This window comes from Leptodactylus fuscus, chromosome 1 (genome assembly GCF_031893055.1).
Source record: "Leptodactylus fuscus isolate aLepFus1 chromosome 1, aLepFus1.hap2, whole genome shotgun sequence".
NCBI lineage: Eukaryota > Metazoa > Chordata > Amphibia > Anura > Leptodactylidae > Leptodactylus > Leptodactylus fuscus.
Window position 1 is genome coordinate 194,962,323 of NC_134265.1, and position 13,134 is coordinate 194,975,456.

At 38.1% G+C, this 13,134-nt stretch overlaps 1 protein-coding gene across 1 annotated transcript in view; it reads right to left on the reverse strand.

Moving 5' to 3' along the window:
• Nucleotides 1-12,777, reverse strand: part of JAK3 (Janus kinase 3) — a 132,211-nt gene extending 119,434 nt beyond the window's left edge. The window contains exons 1-2 of the mRNA XM_075281096.1: nucleotides 12,620-12,777; nucleotides 5,702-5,894 (exon numbers count right to left, since the gene is read on the reverse strand). Coding sequence (XP_075137197.1) covers nucleotides 5,702-5,894 — 193 coding nt within the window. The 5' untranslated portion in view covers nucleotides 12,620-12,777. The remainder of the gene's footprint in view (nucleotides 1-5,701; nucleotides 5,895-12,619) is intronic.
• Between the last annotated feature and the right edge of the window lie 357 nt (nucleotides 12,778-13,134).

Below are 13,134 nucleotides of genomic sequence, written 5' to 3' on the forward strand. Positions count from 1 at the left end.
TCCTGCTACTGATGCAATTGTGTCGCCAGCTACTTCAGAGTTAACACGTACATCTGTGATCTCAGCCCAGCAAGTCAAAAGCTGCTCATACCTAGTTAGACCTGTTCAGCCCTTTGCACTGTGCCAAAGCTACACAGGTTCATAGTTTCCACTTCCTGCAATGGTTTCCTACTTGTGTTCCTTCTTCAGTTCCTGATTGATTATCCATGTATTAAACTTGGCCTGTTTCTGGACTCTGCTACTGACTCTAATCCTGACCTGTTGATCTTCTATGTATGACTCTTCCTTTGGGTCAGCTGCTATCTACCCTGAGACTACCTATAGAGGTTGCAACCTTGAAGGTCCCGAGCAGAGAAGACAAGTCCCCTGTTAGGGTGAATTCACACTGAGTAAACGCTAGCTTATTCTGAACGTAAAACACGTTCAGAATAAGCGGCGTCTAAAGCAGCTTCATTCATTTCTATGGGAGCGGGGATACGAGCGCTCCCCATAGAAATGAATGGGCTGCTTCTTTCACTCCGTGCAGTCCCATTGAAGTGAATGGGGAGTGCCGGCGTGTACGCTCCGGCATGAGCAGAGCTTGCCGTATACGCCGGCACTCCCCATTCACTTCAATGGGACTGCACGGAGTGAAAGAAGCAGCCCATTCATTTCTATGGGGAGCGCTCGTATCCCCGCTCCCATAGAAATGAATGAAGCTGCTTTAGACGCCGCTTATTCTGAACGTGTTTTACGTTCAGAATAAGCTAGCGTTTACTCAGTGTGAATTCACCCTTAAAGGGAGAAAACCAAGGAACCACTTGGACGACACCCTTGGGAGTAGCCCAAAGTCAAACCACTACATTTAAAGACTGCTAGGTCTAAAAACATTTGAAAGATGAAAATGATGAGGGTGTATTTCAAACCCCATAGATTTTAACTCTATTAGGGGCCACACGGTGGCTCAGTGGTTAGCACTGCAGCCTTGCAGCACTGGAGCCCTGGTGTTCAAATCCCGCCATGGCAAAAAACCATCTGCAAGGAGTTTGTATGTTCTCCCCGTGTTTGCATGGATTTCCATCCCATATTCCAAAAAAAGACGTACTGATAGGGAAAAATGTACATTGTGAGCTCTATGTGGGGTTCACAATCTACATAAAAAAAAAAAAAAAAAAAAAAAATTAATTCTATTAATCCATAAATAGACCCTCACAGACCAAATTCTAAAGAGGTCATCAATGAATTTCTTGTACATGAAAATTTAGAAACATTTCAAGCCCTTGTTCTTGACAAGGGGTTGGGGCAGTTATACTAGATAGTCATTAATAATTTTATTTGACACCAATTATTATGACAAATGTCCAGTAATCTTTTAGATGTATACCACACTGAATATGGTACAATTATATAATCAGCAAATATCTATTAAATAAATATGAATATGAGGGGTTTTTTTAGGTATAAATCTCCAATTATCTATATTTTACCATCTCCCTAAAATCCATAAACCATTGACCAAACCTCTAGGACATCCTATAATTTCTGGGATTAACTAATTAACTTGAATTTTTCCCTTATATTAATTTGTTCGTACAAGAATATGTCATTAATTTACCCTCGTACCTCAGAGATTCTGACGCCTGATAAATTTATGTTTTCAACATTAGACATATGTGTTATATTCTAATATAACTCATCAATTAGATATTCAATGAATTAAGAACTCTATGTTGCTTGGAAGACAATCATTGTCAGAACATATTGATCGTATTATTATTGAGTGCATTCATTTCATTTTACATCATAATGTTTTTGTTTTTGAGAATGTTAACTATAAACAGAGGTGGGGCTTTTAGATGGGACGTAATCTGGCACATATACGGTGTGTCAGAGTATGCGCGCCGTAAAAGCTAGGATTGTATACACCGCAAAATCACGGCCGCAAAATAACGCGGCGTATACGATCCTAACTCCCATTGAAATCAATGGGAGCTTTTACGGCGCGCAAACTCTGACACGCCGTATACGTGCCAGATCACGCTGCACGTTACATCGTGTGAATGCACCCTTTTATTGACAATTTGTTTATTTTTGTGGTCAGGTACAAGAGAGGAGGCACAATCTTTTGATTCTGCTTTGAATGATAATTCATGGGGACTTAAATTTACCCGCAACTCTTCTACGTCTTCTATAGGCTTTTTTGATTTAACATATTTTAACCCATTCCCGACATCCATTTTATGTATCCCAATACACGGAAAAATAAAAAAAGTGACAGGTGTCCAAGAAAATTTCTTTTTTTGCCAAGTTTATAATTTTTTTTATCCCCCCCTGGAATTGTAACAACCCATAGAATACATATGACATGTAATTTTGGCTGCACGGTGAATGCTTGTAAGAAAGTCTCAAAAACACAGTTTTTCTTCAATTCCACCCCATTCTGAATTTCTTTCCAGTTTCCCTGTAAATCATACAGAATAACAAAATGGTACCATTGAAAAGTACAATTTGTCCCACAAAAATATTAAGCCCTCATATGGCTCTGTGAACAGAAAAATAAAAATAGTTATGGGTTTTGGAAGTCTCAGAATTCTTAATCTGGCTGCTGCACCTTTAATGTTACCATGTCGACCTGGGAAGCTGTTGTAGTTTTGAAAATTTCCTAGCTTGGTCCAATTAGCAGCTGATGAGGTCTATATAAGACCCCATCCTCTTGACACTGGCGCTGACTAATTTGATTGTACTTCCTAATTTAGCTCTCCATATTGTGTGTACCAGTTTGCTTATTGACCTATGGCTTGCTCCCTGGATACCCTATTTACCTACTGATTCTGCCTGGAATGTGCCTGCTTGGAGTTGACTATTGATTCTGACCCCTGCCTGTACGACTACTCCTGTCTCCACTTTGCTGTGTAAGTTATAGTGGGTTTTGTTTTGGCTATATCTAGCAGTACATTGATTATTGGTACATCCTTCTCTTTGGTGACAATTCAGATTTGCAAATTCAGCTTTGATTCAAGTCCAACTGGCCTCGTGGTAGGCTCTGGTGAAGGCGTCTGGGGGGGTGTTTTGCCATGTAGAACTTTGTTAGTTTTAAATAGCTGTCTGTACAGCTTGCTGTTATCAGCTAAACTCCTGCTATTGCTTTTGTGAGGCCTTGCATTAAAACCATAACAGGAAGACATAGAGTCAAAAACGAAAATCAAAAAATGCCTCTGGTGGGAAGGGGTTAAACAAGTAGATAATTCTATTGCCACAAAAAAATATTTTAGAAAAGTAGATGGCAATAGCTAACCGTTTAAAAGCTGTCTTCTTCCATGATGATTCAAGAGTGTGCCCTACAGGCAATATTTTTGTATTCTAAGGAATTGTACTGTTAAGGAAGATTTTATACAAAAAGCAAAAAATGTACACAAAAGATTAATTTAGAGGAAATATCCAAAAGGGATTATCAATGATGCATATGCAAAGACAATTTTTTTGACACAGAGAGAGTGTATGGGTAATATGCTGTAGAAATCCTCAAATGGTGATCTCAATTTATGGATATTATAAAAATAGATTCAGCAGGCTTTCTGATAGAGAAGCCTATTGGATCTATAAGATCAATACTTTGACAAGTAGTGGTTTTTTTTTGTTTTTTTTTCTTTTAAATGTAGATTGTGAGCCCCACATAGAGCTCACAATGTACATTTTTCCCTATCAGTATGTCTTTTTGGAATATGGGATGGAAATCCAAGCAAACACGGGGAGAACATACAAACTCCTTGCAGATGTTTTTTTGCCGTTGGCGGGATTTGAACACCAGGACCCAGCGCTGCAAGGCTGAAGTGCTAACCACTGAGCCACCGTGTGGCCCCTGACAAGTAGTGGTTTGAATAAGATAGAGGAACTACCAAAAGGTTGCAAACAGCCTCTCTTTTATTCTGTGTAGCATTTGTAGTCTTAAGCAATGAGGAGGTATTTTTTATATATGTCATTTCCTGTTTTTAGGATATTTAAATGTTGCATTGCTTTTTGTTTTTAGATGTACCTGTGGAAGTAGGAGAATCCCACATGTTGCAATACTTGCTATTTTTAATAAATATTCTGGTTTTTAGCAGTGCCCCAGTTTTAAACTTCTTTTTTTCCTGGTTCTCGCTGACCATCTGGTTATACACAGTGCTTAACTGTGACATCACATTGCGGCATTATGACATCATAATAGCCATTTTGACATCACAATGGGTATTGTGACATTAGAACGTTTAATTGTGATATTGCAATGGCTAATTGTCAAATCAAAATAGGACACAGTAACATCACATTAATTTATTCTGACGTGTAAATGTAGCACTATGACATCACAATTGTTACTGTGTCATTGCAGTAGGGCATTGTGGTATTCCAGTGGCACAATGCAACCTCACATTGGGGCATTGTGACCTCACAAAGGAGCCTTATATCTTCACTCAGGGGCATTATGACATCAGAATGGGGTATTATCCCTATGCAGTAGCTCGGGAACCACATATAGCTCATGACCTTCATCTAGATTGCTCATCAAGTGAGCTCTAAGTTATATCCATAACCAATGCTTCCAATATGACATAGATGCTGTCAATATTGAATATATATATATATATATATATATATATATATATATATAAACATCTAAGCAGTACCAATTTAAATGGTATAATACAATTTTGTTAGTGCAATTGCAGAAAAATATCTGCAAATGCTTGTGAGTTCATCATTTATTTCTCATAATTTACATATATATATATATATATATATATATATATATATATATATATATTTTATTCAATATGGCTCTCAACCACCAGTCCCAGTTGAAAGTAGTTCACAGTGAACAAATGGTTAGGGACTCAGAGTATTATCTAGGCAGTGTCTGAACCTTTTCAAGCAAAGTACTCCCTAGTGAGAAAACATTCCATTGGAGTATCCCCAAAGTAGCAATCACTTATGAATTTTTACAAAATAAGGCTTTGTTTGGATCCTCCATCAACAGTTATGTAATGGCCACCTCAGTGCCCCCTCATGTAATATAATGGTCCCTCAGTGCCCCCACACATAATACAATGACTTTGTTAGAGCCCCCAGATGTAGTATAATGACCCTCACATACAGTAGTATGGCCCCCATAGTGCCCTACATGAAATATAATGGTCCCACAGTGTCTCCATGTGTAATATAGTAGACCCCACAGTGCCCCATATAATATAATTGCCTCCACATATCATGACCTCTACAGTGTCCTCAAAAATAATAAAATGGCTCATACAGAGTAACCTAAACTAATGTGTGGACAATTCTTAGGAAAATAAATTCTTCAACTATAGTTCAAAATGAAGACTGACTGTAATATGTAGCTAGTATTCATTGCTACTTCTATATATAAGCCACAACTTTCTCCCAAAAGAAAATATGTTTAAGAGGACCTGTCACTTTTTTGACATGTCTGTTTTAGTAAATACTTATATACTGCACGATCTTTTGAGATTTTTTTTGGTCGTGTGCTGTTCCTTGAAATAAATAATTTGAAAACTGGATTTTATCATTTGTTGTTACCATTTAGAGTGTGAACTCGCGCAAAGTTTTAAGAAAAGATGCTCCAGCACTGGCATGTTATGGGGGGGGGGAGGGGGAAGTATTTACTAAAACCTGTAAATTAGAAGAGAAGACGGGTCCTCTTCAATATTCTACTTATTCGTCTTACCACAATATTTGGCAGCTGCAATGCATAGTTCTTCTGCAGAGTACTGTCCACCATGGAATACCATTTGTGGATCAGATTGTGTAGTAGTTGGCAAGGAAGATGTGTACAAGAGAAGTTTAAGAGAGCCTGTGGCAGAAGAATAGGAGCTGCAAGAGCGTGAACCACACAGGAGCGGGGCATCTTCACCAGACATCTGTGGAAACATCATATTTGTTAGAAAACATAGAAAATGTAGATGGCTTCTTCCCTGTGCTAAGATTTGATGGAATACAAATTGCAAATACATAATGTAAATAAGTCTTATGAGTTAGTGTGTACTGGCACAGAGACACAGTGACTTCTAGCATCCTCATGGTACAGCCAAAAATGTACCTATGTACCTACAGTGCTACCATATAAGTAAATCACATTTTATTCCTACCAGCAGAACATAATGCGACACAATCCAGCCTCTTAATAATTCAGGGCTGATATTAAAATCTATGCTAATGTTAATGTATCCCCACACTGGCCTTTATTCATACCCTCCCCTTTCACTTTTATGTAAAGTAGTGAGAAGGGCACAATATGGGAAAGTCCCTTTTTTTTGCACATAAAAACAGGGCCAAAAATTTTAACTTGTCATGCTTTGTATATTAGAAAATCTGCATGACAAATTTTCCTCAATTTCCATAACAATGCTGGCAACATTATTTCCCCTTTACATGACCACAATTTACTTAGATACTACAGTCCTATGAAAAAGTTTGGGCACCCCTATTAATCTTAATTAATTTTTAGTTCTAAATATTTTGGTGTTTGCAGCAGCCATTTCAGTTTGATATATCTAATAACTGATGGACACAGTAATATTTCAGGATTGAAATGAGTTTTATTGTACTAACAGAAAATGTGCAATATGCATTAAACCAAAATTTGACCGGTGCAAAAGTATGGGCACCTCAACAGAAAAGTGACATTAATATTTAGTAGATCCTCCTTTTGCAAAGATAACAGCCTCTAGTCGCTTCCTGTAGCTTTTAATCAGTTCCTGGATCCTGGATGAAGGGATTTTGGACCATTCCTCTTTACAAAACAATTCAGGAAGCGACTAGAGGCTGTTATCTTTGCAAAAGGAGGATCTACTAAATATTAATGTCACTTTTCTGTTGAGGTGCCCATACTTTTGCACCTGTCAAATTTGTATCCATTATGGATGATAATTATCTTATGTATTTGGCCAGCAAAGTGATGATAAGTGATGAAAGAGAATGAAAAAGAACATGCATTTGCTTGTTTGGGCTGCTTGGAGGGTACCACATAATTAGAATTTGCAGACAACTATTTCACAAGAACTTCAAAGGTTACAGTTATGGCCACATGCAACCTGTGGTATCTTTAGCAGTTTATCTCTCTTTTATATGTTCTCCCACAATTCATCCTACAAGAACTGGAACACTGTCTTTCTTAGGGTGCATTCACACTGAGTAAACGCTAGCTTATTTTGTAGAGTAAAATTACACTTGTAAATTTTGCTATCCCATTGACTTCAATGATATTTTTTTACAAGTGTAAAAATACGCCTGTAAAAAATACGCCTGTAAAAAATACGCCTGTAAAAATACGCCTGTAAAATGTCATTGAAGTCAATGGGATAGCAAAATTTACAAGTGTAATTTTACTCTACAAAATAAGCTAGCGTTTACTCAGTGTGAATGCACCCTTAGAAGAACATATAGTATTTTTAACCCTAATCATTCTGTTTCAGGAATATAGTACCAGAACTACAAACATGTCTGCCTGACTGTGACAAATAAACATATAAAACTATTTGGGAACATGATTTAAATGGTGACATAGTTTTCAGACAACTTAGTCTTATTTCACAGAACATGTGATTCAGGACCAAAATATAATGCATTTTAATTAGAATGTGACTGCTTTCTGTCTGAAAAACCTCTCAAGTTCCTGACACTGGGTGTCTTCCATCCAACGAATTTGCATCACTTGTTCGTTATAAAGGAAGTACGTCCATAAACATGATAATTAAGATCGAATCACAGTATTTTCTCTCTTCACACAGTGAATGGAGAGGGGAGGGGTTGATTCTCCTCATAGCCTACACCCATCTGTAAATTGTTGCTCTGTGCAAAGGACATGACATTCTGCAAATCTCACAGCTTACAATGTAAGAAAAATCTTTTATGTACTTGTATCTAGCTGGCTTCCTGGTTGAATACAGATGGGAAATTATTCACAGACAGCATGAACATGTGCTCATATATTGTTTTTTCCCTGTCTTTTAGCTGCTTGTCTTTGTGTATTTGCCCTGTGTTTACAGTCTAGTATTCCTTTATCTCCTATATTATGGTCACTTGGGCTTTTCTGAGCTATTTGTATTGCACAGCTACCCTGGCAGAATAGCACCAGTAATGGATAGGAGAGTGGGGCTGTCTACTTCTTATTGTGCTTGCCCACAGCCATAAGTGAAAGATACAAACTGTGTTTTAGTCATAATATGATTATTAGAAACAGAAAAATGGATAGTACATTATACTGTATATGAAGGCTTATATAGTCATAGAACAGCCTTCCCGGCAAGATTCTGCACACATTTCAAATCTCAGGTACCCTTCAAAATTCAGTCAAAGAACTGTAATCAAAGAAGACTTGGAAAGAGGAAAACTGACTGATTAAAATTTCTAGTTATGTGTCAACATACAGTGCTGAATTTACCTATTCACCTATTACTGATATTTAGGTCCAAAGGGTTTTGTTATGCTGTCCATTGTTTTGTCCAAAAGAACAGTACTGCATTTGCAAAAGAGTTCCAATGTAAAAGTGAATATAGCTACACATATTTAACCCCTTCCCGCCGATGGCACTTTTTGACTTCCTGACCAAGCTCGATTTTTCCAAACTGACATGTGTCACTTTATGTGGCAATAACTTTGGAATGCTGTAACTTACCAAAGTGATTTTGAGATTGTTTTTTCGTAACACATTATACTTCATGTTAGTAGTAAATTTCGGTTGATATGTTTTGTGTTTAATTATGAAAAAATAGGAAATTTGGTGGAAATTTTGAAAAATATACATTTTATAAAGTTTGAAATGATGTGCATTGCATACAGATAGTCAGACCGCCAAAATTATATCATAAATCTCATGTCCCAGATCTCTGCTTTATGTTGGCATCAAACTATAGCCACCCTTTTATTTTTTACGGACATTATAAGGTTTATAAGTGAAACAAAAATATTCAAAATTTTCAAGAAATTTCCAAAACCAATTTTTTAAAGGAATAATCCAGTTATGAAGGGGTTTTGAAAGACCCTTGTATTAAAACCCCCCATAACTCACCCCATTTTCAAAACTGCACCCCTTAAATAAGCCAAAACAACATATACCTAGTATTTTAACCCTATAAGTGCTTAACAGGAATTAATACAAAATGGAGGTGAAATTTTCAAATTTGATTTTATTTTACTAATATTTTCGTTTAGCCCTAGAATTTGCACATTCACAAGGGGTTAAAGGAGAAAACGCATCCCACAATTTGTTATGCAAGTTCTCCGGACTACCATAGTACCCCACTTGTGGGTGTAAACTAAAATATAGACGTACAGCGAGACGCAGAAGGGAAGGCGCGCCAAGGAGCTTTTAGAGGGCAGATCTGGCTGTGATCAGTTTCAGAAACCATGTCGCATTTACAAAGCCCTTGAGGAGTCAAAACAGTGGAAACCTCTAGAAAGTGACCCCATTTTGAAAACCGCACCCCTCAAAGAATTTATCAAGTGATGTAGTGAGCATTAGTAACCCAGAAGTGAATATGTAAGCTGTGCGGAGTAAATTGGGTACACCAAATCCCATTCTATTTTCCCACTAGCTCCTATGACACGGATGGGGAAGAGGAGCATTCTGGGGGATCAGCGCTGGTGTATTATCCCTCATAAGCTCTAAATATGGGGTGTCCCCTGAAAACGCTCGCACAGCATATACATTTCCTTCTAGTCGCAGTCACTAATGTCCTAATGATTTGGTAACTTTTGGGGTTTTTGTCTTCACATTGTACAAGCTACATTTTTATTTTTATTTTCTGACAATGTTGCCATATGAGGGCTTGGTGTTTGCGGTATTAGATGTACTTTTCAATGCCACCATTTTGGGGTGCCTGTAACTTATTGACTACATTTTATTAACTCTTTCTGGGTGGGATGTAAAAGGAAACATCAATTCTGGCATTGCTTTTTAGCATTTATTTTTTTTCTCGTACAGCGTACAGCATAAGTAACATGTTACCTTTATTCTGCGGGTTGGTACGGTTATGGCGATACCTCATTTATATGATTTTTTAATGCGTTGCTATTTGTGCAGAATAAAATTCAATTTAGGGAAAATAATCAATTATTTTTGCATCGCCATCTTCTGAAAGGCATAACATTTTTATTTTTTGCTAGACAGAGCTGGTTGAGGGCTTATTTTTTGCGGGATGACCTCTGCTTTTTATTAGTACCATTTTGGTTTTCATCTGACCATTTGATTACTTTTTATTGAACATTTTGTAAGGGAAAGGTGGTGAATAATTATTTTGTGCGGTTCTCTACGTTTTTTTTTATGCCATTCGCCGTTCGGGTTAAATAATGTTTTAATTTTATTGTTCAGGTTATTACAGATGCGGTGATACCAAATATGTAATGTTTTTTTCTATTTTTCTTTGTTTTACATAATAAAACATTTTATATGGGGAAAAGGGATTTTTGGGGCTTTATTTATTTCTAATTTATTTTAAACTTATTTAAACTTTTTTATTTTTACTTTTTTATCACTTTTTTTTTCTGTCCCCATGGGGTATTGAAGCAGTGATCTGCTGATCACTGCTTCACTAGATATACTCTGCAATACACGTGTTATACGTGTATTGCAGTGTAGAGGAAACTGTCAGCCTGCGCAGATGCATAGGGCTGACAGCTTCCTTTTGGGCAGAATCAACCAGGTACGTGGAGGGGGTAAGTGATGAAGCAGACCCGGGGTCACTGATCAGACCCCGGGCTGCCCCCTACGAACATCGGCACCCCCCGAAACCGTTGCGGCACCATAATATCCCAAAACCCCTGAGATGTCAGCGGACATGTTCATCTCAGGGGTTAACACCCGCAGGGCATGGTGCGCACACAGAAACTGTGTAGCCGCCGTAGTAGTACGGCGGTTTGCGGGAAGTCCTTCCCAGCAGCACCGTACTATTACGGCGGATGTCGGGAAGGGGTTGAAGATGTGAAGATGATTTTTAATTTCTTCAAAATAGCTTATTTCCATTGTACAGCCCCAACTCAATCTACTGTCCTCCAAAACTGTGGGCTCAAATGTATGGACCAAGTTAAAAAATAGTCAAATGGACCTCTCTTATATGCAAAATCCTCTGCTTTTAGACACATTGAACAGTTCACTGCGAAACACCAACAAATCCAGCAACTTCATTCACCATATGGCCATGGGCACAGCCAAACACTTTTGCCCCTTTTTGCCACTCTATCACATCATTACATTTACGCTAGGTTCACACCTGCATTCAGCTGTCCGTTCTGTGGTTTCCGTCTTCTACATGCAAGAAGACGGAAAGCACAGACCGGGTCCGGCCGTGGAGCGGTGGTGAGCGTTTTATGCTCTCCACCGCGAAACCGTTTCTTTTAATCCGGACACAGAGTACTGCATGTCCGACTCTGTGTCCGGATTAAAAAACCCGGTTTCGCGGCAGAGAGCATAAAACGCTCACCGCCGCTCACAGCCGGACAGCTTTCTCACCCATTCAAATGAATGGGTGAGAAAGACTCCTGCAGGTTTCCGCCTCCTGCCTCTGTTTTATGCAGGAAACGGAAACCTGCATAACGGACACCTGGGCGCAGATGTGAACGAGCCCTTACTCATGTTTACTTACAATTACCGCTTGAAACAAACTGTCTAACTGATGGCTACTGCCTTATAGTAACCTAGAGGCAGTGCGCGCGCAGTTGAGCATGTGACACAATGCTGCCCCATCTGTACAGAGTTAATGATTCATCTGTGCTTGCGCACTACGGTGACTAATTTTTTGTCCGGTAAGCTTATTAAGAATTAGCAACCACATTTCATCAGGGTAGCTTATCCAGGCAAAACATTTTAAAAACCTATAAAAGTAAGAACCTTTAACTTCAACAAAATTACTTTAAATGAGATTTCCAGATTAAGGACCCTTAGGATAAGCAATCCAGGGATCCAACAGTCGGAACCCCTGATGATCAGTTGTTTGAGGAGACTGCAGTGTTTAGGTGAGCACTGTGGTCTCTTCATTGAAAACCAAGCACTGCGACATACATTGCATAGTCTATGTACGTCTAATAACTAATGTCAAATGTATTAATACAAATATGCAGTTTGCACTTATCCTAAAATTTCTGTTTAATCAGATAAAATACATAGAGGATTATAGGAGTTAAACACAATAATGTAGACGTGATGAAAAAGTGGGGACACCAAAACAAAATCAAAATGGAGCCCCATTCTGTAGGGGGTCTTAGAACAGTTGATCACTTGTGGTTTCCCCCCTTTCCTCTCTTCAATAAGATAACATGAGCCTTTTAATTCATATCTATCTTATTTATCCAGACCACTTGATACAAAGGAGGTAGCTTGCTTTATGTGAAATCCCCTGACACTGCCGCTATATCATAATCACTACAGAAAATATTGATTTACAAAAAGTTGTGCAAGTGAATTTAACACAGAATGACTAATGACTTATTACCTAGTGTTGTAAGCACAGATTAAACATGTCAGAGTGATTGTTGGAAGCTTGAAAAGATGACGTGGTGATATACTTCCACAGAAAAGTGAGAAAAACAACCAATTACAAACTTATTTTTCTAACAGGATGAAACTATAGCACTCATCAAGCAATTTTACCTTAAAGAGGAGCTTAGTACGACAGGGTACGAGCAGAGGCAATTTTTCAAATCTAAATGTATGTGTCACTATGTCCGAGAGTTAGAGGATCATGCCTGGTCTTCAGTATGTTACATACAAGCTGTGAGTCCATTAACAGATGTATGTTATCAAATATGAGTCCTTAGCTCCGGAGATGCATATATCTGGCCTTTTCCGGGTATGATGGTCTGATATAGCTAAACATGTTTTTTTTTCTCTTAAGAAGATGATTACATGTTTCCTGTTAACAAGTCTCACCACACAAAGCTTCCTGTTGAAACACTATCAGATATGAAAATTGAATCCGTAGACACAGAAGAAGTAAAAAGCATAACAATGGCCTGATTTATTGTGAAACAGATACGAAGGTGGGGGTCAGTAACCTTTCATGTATTGTGCGCCGATTTAAAAAAAAATTCAAAGATTAAGCAGTCAGGGTGCTATGCAATAATTGTAAGGATGCCGACTCCTACGTGAAAGTTTTGTAATACATA